At 40.9% G+C, this 17,912-nt stretch overlaps 1 protein-coding gene across 11 annotated transcripts in view; it reads left to right on the top strand.

The window, feature by feature from the left end:
• LOC116841528 (neurobeachin) overlaps positions 1–17,912 on the top strand; it is a 581,065-nt gene that overhangs the window by 215,441 nt on the left and 347,712 nt on the right. For 8 of the 11 annotated variants that reach the window (XM_032809576.1, XM_032809575.1, XM_032809580.1 and 5 more), the window contains exon 1: positions 7,118–10,633. The exons of 1 other annotated variant lie outside the window; for it this stretch is intronic. In XM_032809576.1, coding sequence (XP_032665467.1) covers positions 10,430–10,633 — 204 coding nt within the window. In that variant the 5' untranslated portion in view covers positions 7,118–10,429. Of the gene's footprint in view, positions 1–7,117; positions 10,634–17,912 lie in introns of those variants that run through there. 2 more of the 11 variants (XM_032809579.1, XM_032809578.1) reach the window with 1 other exon arrangement.

The following is a 17,912-nucleotide window of genomic DNA, read 5'->3' as shown; positions in this document are numbered from 1 at the left end:
TATATAATTTTTATAGATTTGTTCATGTTACTTGCACTTTTTGCACTCAATCTTCTCTTACCTCTTCCAACGTCCGAAAATGCGTCCGTCTCGTTCTAAATGCGAAAAATGCGAAGAGTACAAACAACACGAACAAACTTTAGAATATAGATTGAGTAACCAGGATTTCAACCATTTCAATAGTTATTTCTGCCTATCAGCAGATTTATTGTCAGTTTTGTTTTCTTTTAGAGTACATAAATCTAAAGTAATATTCTGATTGGATTTTTAATCTAAATTTACGTCTTATGTTTACGATTACGCCATTTCATTTACAGAAACACACTTTTACTGATTTACTAGTACCCAATTTCACCAGTGCCGATTAACCTTAATCTTAACCTTAATCTGAGTTGAAATCCTTGTTTGAAAAGAGTTAAAACTCAGATGAAAATTTAATCAACGTTGGTAAAGTCAGGTATAAGCGGGATAAATTATAAAATATGGTGGAAATTAATATCGATATAACGATATATGAGAGAAAAAATATGTTCGATAAATTATCGATATTGAACCATGATATATTAATATTCCGATATTATTGAATTAACGTGCATTCCTACTAATAATAGCTCTGATATTGATAATATATAATTAATATGTCATTTAATTTTATCTGTGTGCTTGGCTCACACTTCAAAATTACGTAACTTTTGATCCAGGCTCTGAATCAATGTCAAATTATTTGTTATTTTTAAATGCAATATGGATTAACCTATAATTTTTTCCAAAATTTTTTTATTATTTTGAAGATACGGCTATTGCATCTTTAAGCTAGCTAAAGCAACTTTCGGTTGCCATAACGTCTAATTTTCAACGGAAAAGTAAAAAATCGTTTGTATCTTCATATATGTTTCTCGCCCGGTATTCAGCATTATATATGATAAGTTTTCTAATGAATGCAATAACTTCTAATAGTTGTTTATCTATTTAAAATGCTGTGCCTTATAAAAAAATAGGCTTCTATTCAATATTACTTATGTTTATTCTATAATCGGCTCCTTCACCCTACTTTTGATACTTACTGCAACTAAATTTCTTTAATCGGTACAAGGATTAAAGATGTTATACTTGAATGTTGAACTTAATAACGGAGAAGGAATGTAAAAATAGCCCATGTAAAAATAAACAAACGAATATACTGTTGGATGTTTTCGAAATATTAACGATGCACCTACCGCCGTAATAATTACTTGTTTTCGCTAATTCAATGATGATATAGCGAGCGGTAACAAGCAGGCGTATGTAGCAGTATATTTATCTGAAACATTTTCTATTGACTCGGGCGGCGCGGATAAGCTTTTGTTCTCGTAATTAACTACCTTTTCATTCGACGCGCCGCCCCACCGACAGCCAGCACCATTTGTCGTTACGATACTGAAATACTTATATTACGTGCGCTCATATTCGCGATCGATCGCGTAGCCGCGATACTATCTTAAAAACCTGCATACATTTCGACAATACGCTTCGCCTCGCGACAAATTTCTACATACGTCACCGCGAAGGAACTTTCATCGTCCGGAAGAAGCAGTGTCGAATGAAAGAAGAATTGAATCTGAATTCATGCCGCGGGATATCCTCTGCCTCTCACCCGTGTACAATATACTTTTCGTAAAGATGAAACGCCTCAATCGCGAGGGAAGAAGAATTTTGTGACGAGTTTTACGTGCTTGCTTCAAACAGCGTTTGATAGAAAAGTAGGAGATAAAACAGAAAAGACTTTTTGCTAAACACGATCGTTCCTCCCGGTAGTGAAGCTAACTTATACATCCAAGTCAAATATGTGCCTGCCAAAGCTGCGCGTGCACGGATGTGTGTATATAAGGGCACGATGAGAAATACGCTAGTCATATATTTAATCCAACGACATCGCATAACTGAAAAATCGCTCAGACTCACATTCGCACAATTTTACACACTGAGAGATAGTAATCGTATCTCCAAAAATACGGAGAATTAAGCGAAAATTCGGAGCGCGTGGCAGTAGTAACCTTATCTGTCCGTAACAGACAGCAATTATCGACTTAGTGGGAAGAGCAGTGACCGCAGTTTACCTGTGATTACGACGGTTTAGCTCCAAGTAGTTTAGGTCCGAGGAGACACTGTCACAGGGTGCTCGCGCGGCGAGCGTGACATCGCGTTTACCTCCATTCGCAAATTTGTCTCTTCAACTATTTAGGTCTTAGGACGGTTTCATGTAAATCTCCGAGTTGTGCCGCAAACGAAATAACCGTGTCACAGATACGAGATTTCCCTCATGAACAGCGTTTCAGAGGCACTTTATCGTCACTGGGATTCGCGTTGCCCGATGTAGCAAAGATGGGGCAATCAACGCGTCGTTTGATATCGTCGTCAGTTTTCGCCGTCTGCTCTGGAGACGCGACAGCGGAACGAATCTAAATAATCCATTTGACGGTAACGTGGAGTCATTTTCAACGTGACCTGAGAACGAGCGTTTCCGACTAGAAATTACCCCGTTAGCCCGATCAGGTTGATCCTAATAAACTCTCAGATTTGTATAATATGATGTCATCGAGTTCTAGTAAATCCTGTAACGTAGAGTGCTAATCGAGACTTCATTAAGGATCAATTTATCATCAGATCCTTGTCAGATCCTCGTCAAGACTTCAGCAAATTCTCACACAGAAAGATTGCACAAGATTTTGAGAAATAAAAACCCCGATCGTTTTGTTTAACAATTTTTTAAAAAGTCTTACATAACGTATGGTCTTTTCTACATCGTATATCTCACCCGCACAATTCCCCATTCAAATACTCCACTGTCCAGTTAGATTCTTGTATATCAGGAGTGCTTGACAAATTTTTAATCGGTATTGCATTGCGTTTAAAAGCGACAAAACCTTTCGTCGGTTATAATGTTCGGTAGGACAAAAATTGACGGTGAGCTGCGGCTGCTTGGACACATTAAACTTGCTTTTGGACCATCCTTCTCTTTTTCCCCTCTCTTTCTTTATCTCTCTTTTCCTTCCTCTTTCTCTCTCTCTCTCTCTCTCTCTCTCTCTTACACACATACGCACACACGCATACACAAAATTGACTTTCTGACGAACGAATGTTCTATATGTGATGGGACCCTTGGGCGTTTCTCTTCGAAGAAGGTTCTTTAACCGTTTAACACCTCGCGCGACAAACCGCAACCGTTAATTCCGCGACTGCTTCGTGCAACTCTCTCCGAACTTTATTAAAGCCAATTAAACCGACAAGAAACTTAGAAGCGTACAGTCGTGCCGACGGTGTATACTATACGTAAATACAAACTCACAATTTGTCACCACGGCGTACCTAATCTCGCCGGACATCCGTCGTAAATTCGCTGCTCGAATGATGCGCAAAGTCGTTCGGTACTCGCGAAACTTTGTTAAGGATATATGGGTCATTTACTTAATTCCGGCATCACACAGCGCGCGTGACTTGACAGGAGCTCAAAGAGCAAATATTCTTATTGCTCTTACTGCACGATCGAAAAGTAGTTATATATTCGCGCGAGGTTTATGTAAAATGTTGTTATATAAAGTATTGAAGGATGTAAAAAATGAAGGGAGAAATAAGCGACTCATGAACGATATGCAGTATTAATTACACTGAAAGAAAAATTTCGTGATAAGTATCAAAAATTCATAGTTGTTGATAAGTCATTTAAGTAAATAGTACGAATCTAATGTACTGTGCTAATTAGGAAATAATATCATTATATAAAGTAAATATATAATTCTCTCAGAATCAAGATTTAATTGCTTGAGCTATACACCTTTAGGTCATCGAATTAAATTTTGGTAATTTGTGGCAAATCGTGATAACAAAAAATGAGATATTTGCTAATTATTGCTAAGCTTATGATTAAAAAGGAAAATTGTTTTGTAATTTTTCAAAAAATTTTATCGCTTTATTTAAGTTATTTTAGAAAATCAAACGTTTTATTTTTAATACTAGCTCTTTTTCACTTCATACGTGAAGTTCTTTTTTGTGGTTTCTTTTGACTCCATCGTGGTTATTCGATCTTTCTTCTAAAGTGCGCTTACTTTTACTTGACATTAATGAGCGAAAAGGATTAGTGAAGGTCCTCAAACTTATGATATCTTTATAGATATCTTATGATATTCTTATGGCTTATACTTGTGACATGTTCTTATAGCATTTAACAAATGTGATAATGTTATACTAGTAAATATTAGAAACAACGCAATAACAATAAGTCGATATACGACGGATATAGATAAGTGATAGATATCAAATTTCTTGACAAAATATTAAAAAAGAAAAAAGTTATAGTTTTGTATTTAAGCTTTCACGCGCGCGACAGAAGTGTTTTACTAGAGTTGTTGTTTTTTAAACATTTAAAAAAACAAAAGACAAACATGTTTTAAATAGTACATACATTTAAACACATGTTTTTTTAAAGATGTTTTAAACATATTTTAATGTTTAAAGAATATTTTTTGAAGAAGTATTTAATACAAATTTTGAATGAACAATTAATAATAATATTAATAATTTATTGATCGCGATCGCGTTGCACATGAACATCATTCCGTTTAACATCCAGTGAGAAACAAAGATAGAATGACGCTTACGTCGATGCGGTCATCAAATGTAACTTATCAATACTAACCTAAGAACGATATGAAAGAATTCGTTTATATTTTATACACTGGAATCCGAAATTTCCGATTTTGTACCGACGTCATTCCTTCGAAAATCACCGCCAACTAGTCTTAAGAGTAAAGTATCTTTTGTATTTGAGTGGTACAAATTAATGCGCGTCTCTGCTGTAAAATATCGTTAAAGTCAACTGTTATGATGTTTGAACCAAGCTATGAGGGAAAAGTGCCCTTAAATAATCGCAAATCGTCCGATGCTTCACGATAACGCCAGGCCGCATGTTGCTGTTGCGACTAAAGAGACTCGTTTGAGTTAGATTGGAAAGTCCTGCCGCACCCAGGCATCGCCCCGTCTGATTTTCATCTATTCAGATCGATGCAGCACGGTCTACTTGATACATGGTTCCGAAATGCTGAGGGAGTGCAAAAATGGGTCGATGAATGGATTGCCTCAAAAGATGAGTCATTTTATCGACACAGAATCAAACTATTGCACGAAAGATGACAAAACGTTATTGACAGCCAATACTTAAGGTTAAAATATTCTCATCTTGATGTTATTAATAAATAAAAATGAATTTAATATCATACAAACTTTTGCAAGTACGTAATATTATCGAGAATATCGACTTTACTTATGTAAGTTCGTACGCAATTAGAAATTGTAAGGTACAAAATTGGGAAAGAAATAGACCGTTATTCTTCCATTGACCTCGTTTGGTTGACGAACGTTAGTGCTTTCGTACGAGCGAAATACCGCGCCTGTTATTGATTCAATGAAAATGAAAATTTAATTATTACTGTATGAGCATAGTCTTATAAAAATAAGTAGATGTATTAAAACACTGATTTATTATCGATCCATCAGAGTAAAGCTTAAATTTGATAACAGCGCATTAACTTCACGTACTTGCTCTCGCTATGAAGGCGCGCTAACACTTTAAGAATCTGTTAACAAAAGCTATATATTAACGAAATTTAAAATATGACCATATACATATAATCTAAAAGTACATCTGTTAACAAAAGCTATATATTAACGAAATTTAAAAAATGACTATATACATATAATCTAAAAGATTGTAAAAAAACCAAAAGTCAGAAAGCCAACTTGTTAAGTCATCTTTATATAATTAGAAAATAAAATTTCAAACTTTGTCTCATACGAAGCCAATGAAGGGTTTAAAAAAAAGTTAATGTCATACGACGAATTTGTACGTTAATGGACGTTAATGGACGTAAGTGAAATTAATAACTCGCTCTTTTGTGAAACAATATTTTAAATTGAGTGGTCAATAAAAAAGACAAATCGGACGGCTACGTATCGAGAATAAAAAGGGGGTCTCCATGAAAAGGCAGCGATGTCTATTTAATAAATTTTTACGAGAATCGTGATAGAGAAATCAATAAAGAATTTGCAGGAAAATGGAGCAGCTGAACAAAAAGAGAATAAGCGATCTCGCGTTACAGAATGGAGATTTTAGAATAAAAGCGCACCATTGTATCGCGATGCAGTAGCGCGAGTCATACATGGTCGTCGAAAACTCGAAACTCTATTCGTAATAGGAGCGCAATTCACGAGACAGACACGTATAAGATTTCGCTTGGATTGCGATTTCTACTCCACGGAGCGAAAGGCCTCGGCGAGTTGTATGAATGAACGGCTCCTACTCGAGCCATAAATTTAGCGTCGGATATATCTATCTTGTTTTCATCTCTCACGTTAACTCCGACTATAATCGCCGCGCGATATTCTTGTCTTCTCTCTCGACGAGCTAATATTCGCCGCTACCTCGTGTCAACCCGTGAATAAACCATCCAGCTCGCCTCCTCTTTCGACCAGGAGCGTTTCATAAATAATGTTCCGGACTCAGGAAGACGCGTTAAGGACATCGTAGTACGATCTCCAGTCCGTTGGTTGACCGGACGTACCATTCATCCGCCTAAATATTCGACCTAGCCGTCCCCGGCGCAAAAGTCACCGCCGGCGTTCTCCTCCGGGTCAACGGCGTGCGAGGCATAGGATACGCGATGAGGAAGCGCGCGCACGGCGAACACATGCGACACAGGAAATAAAGAATGCGATAAAAGAACGCGATAGAGGACTGGCAAAGTCCGGGGGAAAGCAACGTAAAGGAGCAGGAAGAGGGATGACGAAGAATAAGACCGAAGTACAGCATTGCTCGGTATAGCACGGGCTGGCTGAAACGGCGGTATGACGCCTCGGACGAGGAGCGGCCGCGGGAGCGGGGGTGCGAGCATTCGCGCGAGGGTTTTGGGCAAGGGGATGGAGAGGGGGTAGAGGGAGAGGAACCGAGAGAGGGGAGGATTTTGCGAGAAGCGTGGCGCGGAGGGTCGGGGTGGCGCCGCGGGCCGCGCCGTCGCCCAGCATCCCTCGTTTCCACCCGCCACCCTCGTGAAGGCGCACCCTCACGCCGAGAGTATCTGGTAGTCATACGCTGGCCCGTTGCGAGCCCGCTGTTGTAACTGAACTGCTCTCGCTCCCTGCGAGTTGCACGTCCACGTTATACAAGTTGCTGCACGGTGACGACCGCGTGTTACGACCACGGTTACGAATGCGTTCGCGCGCAGGAAGCGTCGCAAGGTGCGTCGCGTTTCTCGTGGTCCCTGACACGTGCATGATCAGTGCTCTGTTCTGTTCAGTGACCACCGTGGAGCGGTGAAAGGCGCGAAAAGTGCAGCGAGTGATCACTGACGGCTATCGCCGCGGCTTTGAGGCTGCTCGAACGCGACTCTCGGTACCGCGCTCGAGGTGAGACCGCGTCTCTCAGGGGAACTTCCGCGTTGCGACGGCACATCCGGCGGAGTTTGCTCACATGGTCTGTGTTTTGTTTCCGTAACCACCTTGCCGCACCTACGTGGCTCCCTCTCAACTGTTTCCGCTTACGGCGACGAGCTGCCATCGCGTCGGAAGCGCGCGTTTCAACGACCTCGTGCTGCGAGAGGCCAGCGTGCTCGTTTATCGTCGCGACGGAAAGACGCGGCCAGACCGGTTTCCGTTGACGCACGGAATGCTCGGTCGACGACGCTGCTGGTGCTTTCAGTGAGATGTGCATTGCTGCAACTGTAAGATCATCAACGCGATCCCCGAACCATTGATCGGCTACGTGGCGTGATCAGCAGTGGCGGCGACGCGTTAACGTTTGGTATCTCGCGCGCGACCCGCCTTATTGGGTGTGAAAATGTGTGATTGACATTATCCTGAATGGGCAGACCGTTGTGATATCGGCGCTTGCTTCGGATCGCGTCCTTCGTCACTCTTGCTTTCCTTGTCTCTTTTTCTGCCTCTCCACCCCTCTCTCTCTCTCTCTCTCTCTCTCTCTCTCTCTTTCTCTCTCTCGCTGTTTCCTCTCGTTCGTCTTCTCACTCGGTGCTTTGGCGGCGGAGCGGAATATCTGTGGACGAAAGTGCAACGTCATTGAAGGCGTTAAGCTGACGTCGCAACCGACAACGTCCGCCGCTACGTCTAGACGCGTAAAGTACATTTAACGGTCCCGTGACTGCTTACGACGCGTTCTATCCCGTACAAGGAGAAGAGCACGAAGGAGCAAAGACGCACGATAGATTCTAGGATTTTTAACGTGTATCACAGTTTCACCGCGAGACCGTTCGAGAGCCTAGACGAACGACCGAGCGGAAGATGGATACATTCCTGATTCTCGGTATCTTCTTCCTGTGCTATGAGATGTGCGAGCTAATCAGGCGCTATTCCGCTCCGCAGGTGATAGAGACGCATCGCGCGCCGGACAAGTCCACGGCGTCGCCTTCGCAGAAAGTGTACTCGATCTCGCGCAAGATTCAAGGCCCTCCCGCCTGTTGCCCGCAATAGATCGCGTGTATGATCTCGCGAGTGTCTTTGCACTTGGAATCCATGTAATATATGTTGTTATTTCACGCCGGCGGGACGAGCCGTTTTGTATGAGCCACGGCGAACGAGCCAGATCTTCAGCGAATCTCAAATGGACACAGAACTCGACGCTAGCCAAGCGGGCGCAAATGGATGGCTATACGATATGGATTTACAGTTGTCTACAGTGATAACAGACAGCCGTCTCGGAGATTCATGATGTTTACGGAGGTCCGAGGCGCAACGGCAGGATCGATAATGATTTACCAGCCGTGTTGCTTTGCTCCAGCCCAGGATATAGACCGACCAATCGACTTGATCCGAGATTATGAATTCGCGTACGCGGCGCAACCGGAAACAACGGCTCGCCCAATATAGAGACGTTATTTTATTTACAAGCGCGTCCCTCCGAAACGACGCGAAGCGAGATGAATTAATAAGGAGACGAGGATGAATCGTCAATTCCTCTGGCAATCTCGCTCGTGGACACTCGAGTGACAGGTCTCGTGAACTCTCAAGTCCAAGTCATCCAAGTCGAAACACAGTCGTAATCGCTCGATCTGTCTCTACCAGCATGCAATTATTGGCAATGTACGACTGCTCGATTTGTCTGCCGGCGAGTTTACGAAATTAGTGGGCGCGTCATTGCACGTAGCGCAACATGGAAAGTCTAGGAAACGTGTGTCGTCGTCGTGACGCTTTTGAGTCCCGCTAAGTGATATTGATTGAGACATCGTGGTTGGTAGCTTGCTACCAGCGAGGGGAGAGCAAACTCGCCTGACGAACTCTTCGCTACGCGCCGATGAATGCAAACTCGAGTGGCGAACATCGATGCGGTCGCAGGAAGTCGCGACGTATAAACAAGAAGTAAAGTTTCTTTTGTGCACGTCAGCTAAACCGGCATTATCGCGAGATAGTACTACGTCGTTTCCCGAGCCATATAACACAAATCTCCCCCTCTCTCTCTCTCTCTCACTCTCTCATTCTATCTCTCTCTTTCTCTCCCTTCTTCTCTCTTTCTTTCTTTGTCTCTCTTTTTCTCTCTGTCTCTCTTTCTTTCTCACACACACATTCTGTCACATTCTCTCACTCTCTTTCCCGTGTGAGCGCATTCGCGTCTACAATCCACAGGGAGAAGGGGAGTGGAGCAGCGTCGTTTAACGTGATTGTGTGTATGTTCACTGCCCGTAATTCAATCTTGACGTCCATGGCTGCCGAAAAGTTTCCATAGATAGACTTGCAATTCCTCGCGGTCGATATCGCGAGAGACTACACCGTCGTCGTCGTCGTCGTCGCCTTGACGCGAGTACCTGTGTCTCATAGTGATCCGGAGAGAATATCTAAAAGTGTTAATAAAGGAAGTGAGAAACTGGGACAGCTTTGTGTTTTGCAGTTGCTAGCGAAGGTTCGGCTGACCTTTAACGACAGCGACGTTATTAATAAATACGATATTCTTCTAATATCACACACTTTGTGTCATCGGCGGGATGTTCTCTTGCTGCTGAATTGGCACTTGCATTTCTCCTAGCCGTGTGTTCAGCTCAAAAATCGAGAATGACGAGAATATCGTAAATTAAATCGTCGCGACGTGTCCTCCGCCATCGTATATAATGCGATTCTCGCTGCGTACATCAAGCCGCTCTTCGACTAACACTGCGAGGACGTTCTCTGATCGACCACGGTAGGAATCTCGCGCGTTGAAAAATCCTGCGCGAGCTGTCAATGGCCGACAATCCCTTCGTCAGTCCGACATAGGAGCAGAACTGTGATTAATGTTCGACCTTAGCTCGCCCCTTGAAAGTTCGGCATTGGAACGTCGCAACCCTGTTTTCACCAGCCCTTCTCACTCGATACCCCGAGAAAAATCGAAACGGAAAGTTGCCGAAGATCAGGAGAAGACATGGACTCGCTGGAGCGTCTAATGAGCGTCGGTTCTCATCATCCGACTCTCGCGGCAGCCACGCGGTCGCAGAACGCCTTTGTACAGGCCAACCTCTGCTCTGTGATAGGCCGCAAAGGCCGGCATCTCACCGGCACCTTTTGTTTAACCGGGGACACGATGGAAGGCATCATACAATGCCTAGTCTTCCTCAAAGCATTCTCGGTAAGAGATCCATTTTCCTCTCTCCTTGCCCGCGCGAGCCCTCGGTTTAATCTTTAAGTGATAAAACGATACCTTGAGGGATCTTCATTCTTCCAATACTTCGCCACTCTCGTGATTTATGTCGGGATATCGGAATAGCATTATCCGGCGCGACGAATAAACAACGTTTCTACGCTCACGAATGTACCGTGTTTACGTCGGATTGCTCCTCGTGATAAAAAAACGTACCATCAAAGATATATTGTACGTGTAATCCCTAGAGAAATTTACACACTGAAATTAAAAATATGTTGGATAAAATAGAGAAAAGCCAATGTGAAACCAATATCAGTACAGATATGAGTGTAAAATTTAAACTTTTATCTCGGAAAGATAATAATGTGCTAACGATATCAAACGCAACGCCGAAGAATTTTTCGTATTTTTCGCAATACTTGAGTAAGAATTTAAAAGTGCTTATCATTTAATTAAATAGGAGAAGGGGATAAGGGATAAAAAGGATAATATTAGTATTAATCGAAATTAAAATTGGTTGGTTTTAGCGTGAAAGTTGGATTTTCCGCATACGTTGCGAATTCGAAAAATTCTTTTGCATATGCGCTTCATACTATTAGAACATTATTATCATCCGGAAATGAAAATTTTAATTTCATCAATATCTACAGTATATCAAAAAAATTTTTAATTTAAGAAAAGTTTAAATTTTACCTTAATATTAGTATTGGCTCTCATTGATCTTTCTTTACATGGTCGTATACTACAATAAGTTTGTGGTGCATAAGCCTATAAATTTCGTTAAAAATATTTCTATTTTATGTATAAAAACACATATATAGCGTGCATGTACGAGACTGGAATAACAATATATTTTTACTTTAATTGCATTTGTATAGTCTGTTTATTTTATATTACTTCTGATTTTTTTATAATACATTCGATAAAATATTTTGAATACGAATGTATGTTCTGAAAAAGGTAAATATATAAATATTATATATAAAAGATATATATCTGTTATTTAGAACTATAAGCATGCTTTCGCAAAATGCTTACGACACAAAATTCTAGTAAACTTTACTGAAGAAATAAATTCTGAATTACAATGTTTGAATACTTTTGAATACTTAAAGTATAAAAATGTAAATAAAAATAAGTAGTAAGTATGTACAAAAATAGAAATCTTTTCATTATCTTTTAATTCCTTTTTTCCATGAAAATAGCACGATATTATAAATTTTTGTAATAGCGCGGGTAGCAAGATGACGTCAAACGATGTATTAATGACGTATATTGACGTCTCTAACGTGTCAACGATAATACAGGTTTGCATTATTTTGCAGTTTGGAAAACAAGAATATAATTTTCTGTGCGCCAACCCGAATCCGCAAGTAAAAATGTTCTATTTCGTCAAGTTTACGAGAAAAATGGAGTTGAAATTCCCCACAAACATATTTTTAAAATTTCGTAGCCGATAAAGCCGATGTTCTATAGACTTCGAAAAGGGCTCAAATCTTAATGCTTAAACATTGTACTTTAATATAAAAATATCATTATTCATTTATCGCAGGCACAATCGAACGTTAGGCGTACTTTGTTTTTACAGGTTGGTGTATGCTCGCAGGATAAAGACGATCGCTCTATTGTGGCCCACTGCAAAACCATTGCATATAATAAAAATTTCAATAGTGGATTCAATACATGGGACTAAAGGTGCACTTTTGTAGTAAAAGTGTTTTATTTGTGTAAAATATTTTTGAGAAGTGATGATTCCTCAAAAAACTAACTTCGTAATTCCATTGTGCGAAAAAATTATGTGAGTTGTACTGTAACATTTTCTACAAAATATAAAATTGTACGTAGCTTACATCTCACTCCATACTACTTGACACTGTACGACTACACCCACCCCTAAAAACAAAGTGCGCCAGAGGATGCCGTGCGGAAAAAGATTCGAGATTATTTCATATTAAAGTACAATGTTTAAGCATAAACTTAAGTCCTTTTTGAAATCTCTCGCACATCGGGTTCGTCAGCTACGAGTTTTCGAAAATAGTCAAACCGCGTTTTTGGGATATTTCACCCATAATTTTTCTCATAAGCTTTATATGATAGAGAATTTTTCTTTACGGATTTGGCGCACAAAAAGCTAGAGAAATCTACTTTTCTTTTCTAAACCATAGAAAAAAGGTAAAATTTTGCAGACCTGTGTTTGTATTATTACTATGTTTATTATTAATTATACGTCATTAATATGTTATTTAACGTCATCATGTTTGCTGTTCTTGCATTTAAGTAAAATAACTTTTGATGCAGATTCTGAATCATTGTCAAATTGTTTGTGTCACTTTTAGATGCTATAATCGGTGATTTCTTCAAACCTTTTTCATAATTTTCGAGATACGTATGTATTTTCGAGATATGAGTAATCTCTAAAGAGGCGCGAACAAGTCAAAGTCCCCGTATAATAGATATCTTTTCAAATAACGAGGCATCTTACGTAGCTGCCTCCTGAAAGAGGGAGTAGATGAACAGCGGGAGCGTACCGAAGCTAAATCGTCGATAATGAGAATTCGGCGCCGAGTGGAATTATCCTCGAGTGCCGCCGCTGCTGTCGTAAACTGAAAACGGCTTTCAGTACCCAGATAGAGAGACAACTTGCGCCAGTTCTATCCCTATTAAGGAAAAACCCGTCCGAAAAGAAATTCCCGTCTTCGCATGCTATTCTTGACACTTGTCGGATCGGATTGGGAAATCACCGCGGCGATCAAGATTTTCGCCGTGTGCCCTGCGTTTAATTTTCTCCCTGTAGTAGTAAGAGGAGCGATAAAAGAAACAGACTCGCGCACGTAGCGTGCGATTTTATTGTTCCATTTATAAACGTACACGAAAAGAAAAATATGGACAACTAAACATAATTTGCTGTGTTATCCACTGTTTCTTTGCTGCAGGAACCAATTTTCTTGCTAAAATAACAAGAAAATCTGCTCCTGCAACAAAAAAAGTAGCTAAAGCAGTAAATTATGTTTAGTTGTCCATCTGTAGCAAATTTGCTGCATTAGTCATTTGGCTTGCTGTACGAGCAGAGTTTCTAGTTATCATAGCAAGGAAATAGATTCCTGCAGCAAAGAAAAAGTAGGTAACACAGCGAATTATGCTGTCCATATATAGCAAATTAGTTTGCTGCTCCTTTTTCTTTTTTTCCGTGCATTTTTACCTTCCTCGTTTATACTACCCGCGATTATATATTTAGTTATCAACTTGTTTACAAAAATATGCTTGTTTCACTATTACAATAAATACGCGAAGAAACGTAGGAGATAATAAACGAACAGGAGTGTTACGCGATCGCTAGTAGGAGAAACGTGGCGCAAGCGCGAAGAGCTGCCATCCTACAACGCGTACGTTTGTTTTTAATTAATAAATAAAGCACGGCAGACATATCCACTGGGATCGGCTGAAATTTACTGTATCGGCCGATCGGCGATATCGCGTACAAATACGCGTAAAAATAACCCGACCCGCGCTCCCCTCCGGAACGCATCACTTCACGCATCCGTGTAAAACGCGCGTTTTATTTTTACGATTGGGCCGTTAATAGATGCACTACATCAAGTTCGACCGGGTTATTCGCGTGCGTTCGTGCCGGCGGTCGTTAAACGGGCGCGTTATGAATTTTGCAGTCGATCCTGCGGATCGATGTTAGGGGCGAGTTGCATCCTCCCTCTTCCTTCGAATCGTCCCCACGTCTTTCTGCCGCGTAAGATTTTCATCTCAAAAGCGAGCCTCGACGGCGCTACGAATGACGAGTGTGCACTTCCTGGTGGCAATAAAGCCTCCATGTTGTTTTCAAGTCGCGCGCCGATAGCCGGAGCAAAAAGCTGCAAGTAGCGTCTCAAGAGAAATTTAAACTCGAAATTGCGAGGAGGAATTGAGCTCGCCTTTGACCGAACTCTCCGCTGAATTGGCGCGCAGTCGGATGTATACCGAACGTCTTGCTTAGTATCGTCTCATCAATCTCGACGTAATTCAATTTCATTTGCGCGAGCACGCCCGCCACGTTAAAGTCCGCGCGCGTTTACGGCCTTTGATCAGTCGCAGAAATTAAATAACAGACGTAATGTCGAAGCCAAGGGGCTTATAGAGAGGGAAAGGAGGGAGACGGTAGAGAGGGTTTATGTGATGATCGGCGCGACGTGAGTAAATGTCACGTGCGAGAGGATACCAACGTGGATCGCACCACGCCGGAGTTTAAAGGGACAGTAATCCCCTTTCATCAGATTCGCGAACCTGTATCGTCTCGGACGCGGCGAGCCTTCCTCTCCGCGCCCCGAAACCGGCGCGGATGATTTTTTTAGAGCGCGGCTTCGGCAGATTAAGGCTACATCGCCGTCTCGCGCCGCACGGATCATTAATCAAACGCTTTTTGCGAGCCCGACTGACCGGCCGTTCCACGCGGCCGCTGATAGATGCACGCGCGAATGGCGTAAAAATTTACGATGCCTCGAGGACGTGGACGCCGCTTTTCTCGTTCCTGTCTCGTCGCGTTTGCGCGGCTTACAGCGCGGTGATAACTTCTTTTTTGCTCGGGACGTCGTCGCCTGTCAGAGGGGCGGCGGGAGATGTCTTTGGGACGCGTCCCGCATAGTCGTTGTCGTTGTTATCGACATCGTCGATGACGTGGCCGCCGTGGCGTTCTACGCCCGAGCGGCTGGCATTCTTCGTTTCCGTCGCACGTCCGAAATGAAGGGTGCGACGTAGGCGACGATAACATCTCTATGAGGGCGCCTATGAATTTTTATCCGATCCGCCCGCGGCTAAGGGCCCACGGGACTGAGGGACAGGGAGAATTGCGGTGATCCTTGAAAAAAAAAAGTAGTTTCCCGGCCAGTTACGCCACGCAGCGATAAAAGTTACCGGCGGCATTGCGCCGTAACGAGGAAGACGTCTTCGCGATTCAGACCGACTAACTGGAACGATTTGGTCAAAGGGACGTGGCTCTTCCAAAGGCCAGACACTCTCGTAAGGAGTCGCGTTGGTGATTTCTCGGCAGACCTCGTCGTAAAGTCATCTTTAAGTCTGACTTAAAACAGCTGTCTGTCAACTGCGCGTAATCGAAATTCGAATAGCGACGCGACTATTGTTCAACTACGTTACGCGATAATTTCGCGCTTATTCCGTCACATTGCGAATTTTGTCTGTGTTTGGGATTGGACGATGTCATTTCGTGTCGAGCGACTGCACTGAGAAAAATAGTTTTGCTAATTTAACGAAATATCAGTACCCTTAACAAATGGCCGGTAATATAGGACAGCAAACAATTCTGTTATGAAAACAAATGATTTGTTGCTTTCAATTTGCTGCTGTAGTAACACTTCTGTAATGGATACAGATGCTACTGCGCATTTAGTCCAACAAATCATAAATTTGATTTCCTAGCAATGCAGAGGTTAGAAATGAAGAAGTTAGAAATGACGTCCAGTAAATTAGTAAATCTCTTTGTATTAACAAAGAAATGTTTCTTTTTACAAGAATTTGGGAGAAGAAATAACAACGCATTATTATTACATAAATATCGGATCTATTTCTTCGAAACTATTCAAAGATTATCATTTTGTCAGTAACTATATCAACGCAGATTATTGTTGCATTAACGCGCAATTTGTTCAATAGCTACAGTATCTCTTTGAAGATAGATGACTGCCGATTTTGTCAATTTTTTCTTTGTAACGTTTCGTTCTTTTAACGATTATATGCGTCATTCGATGCGTGTTCCGTATCCATACAGGCGCAATAAAGTTACAACAATTGCACTACTCTAAAAAAAAAATTCTGTTATCACACACATATGAAATAAATTATGTGATTTATGTAGTACTTTTTATGCTAAATTAAAAAGTGCAAACAGATCTTTTCTATCGCGTAGGTTATTAAGCTGATGGAGAAGTTCTGAGCCCATTTTCGGATTTCATGTATAAAAAATATATAGGAAACACATCAGATATAGAAATTCTATGTAATAAATTAACATCAACGAAGCACAATTTACTAGGCCCTCAATGTTTTACGTTCGTTGAAAATAAAATGCGCCACCAATTTAACGCAAGCTTTTGTTCAGATTCTACGGAGGTTTTTTACAAATGCTGAATTGCTGCTTGAAAACGACGGTGAAATTCTGAATCTTTCCGTATCGCGACATATCGTGCTACGATAAGTCTCGAGGAGGAGCTTTCACGGCATAAGTTTTCGCCCTTCCGGAAGGAATATATCGGAGCCTAAGGAACTGGAGGAGCTATAGAATATTCGGAGTCGAGCACTTGGAATTCCGACTTTCTGGCCTGTCTATGTAGGTTGTGTGATTTCACTTTTCTGAGAACTATTTCTATTAAGTCACGGTGACTTTCAATACATTTACGTTGCCGTAGTTTACCGCAAAATATGTTCTTCTACACTAAAATAACCGTGAATATTGTGTTCATAGTACAAGGAACTTGATTGTTCATTTGGTTCTTCTCTGCTTTTGTTACTGTATTTATTCCACTCGGCATTGATATGCTCAGCTGATCTTATGTATCCTGGTTTGCAGATTAGTTGGCCTTATTTCCCTGCTTTCCGCCTAAAAATTTTATGTACAATCTACAAGCAGATATATGATAAAATGTACGCGATTCCTAATATGGTATTTGTGAAATTTGCAATTAGAAGATCCTTTGAAAACCAGAAACATACCACTTGGTGCATCAGTTTTATGAAACAAAGTACTGACTACATATTTTTCTTTCGACATGATAAAGAATCTCGTTTATTTTGGGTTTTTGTTCATCGCAGCTATTAACGGGACTTACATAAAATGAAAGATAAAAGTTAGAGGATCAAAATGTTCCATAGACATAATCCTCCAAGTCGATAAATATGGGGTATCACTTTTTTCATTATTTACTTTACTTTACTTTACTTTTAAAATTTATTTTTAAAATGATTGGAGTTTTAATCATTCGCGCCTTCTCTCTCTCTCTCTCTCTCTCTCTCTCTCTCTCTCTCTCTCTCTCTTGAAAAGAAAGAAATTTGAACTTTTTAAAAAAGTGGCTCAAATATGGATTACTTCTCTACAATTTCAAAATAACGTAAATGTAAAGCAAATAATCTGTGTTCAATAGTTATTGACAAAATGATAATCTTTGAATTTCGAAGAAATAGATTCGATATTTATGTAATAATAATATTATTTCTTTTCCTAAATTCTTGCAAAAAGAAACATTTCTTTGTTAATACAAAGAAATTT

Source organism: Odontomachus brunneus, unplaced genomic scaffold (genome assembly GCF_010583005.1).
Source record: "Odontomachus brunneus isolate Ranch 3 - 2012 unplaced genomic scaffold, Obru_v1 Obru_scaffold_016, whole genome shotgun sequence".
Lineage (NCBI taxonomy): Eukaryota > Metazoa > Arthropoda > Insecta > Hymenoptera > Formicidae > Odontomachus > Odontomachus brunneus.
The sequence above is the reverse complement of the archived record's forward strand: the minus strand, read 5'-3'. Positions and strand labels throughout refer to the sequence as shown.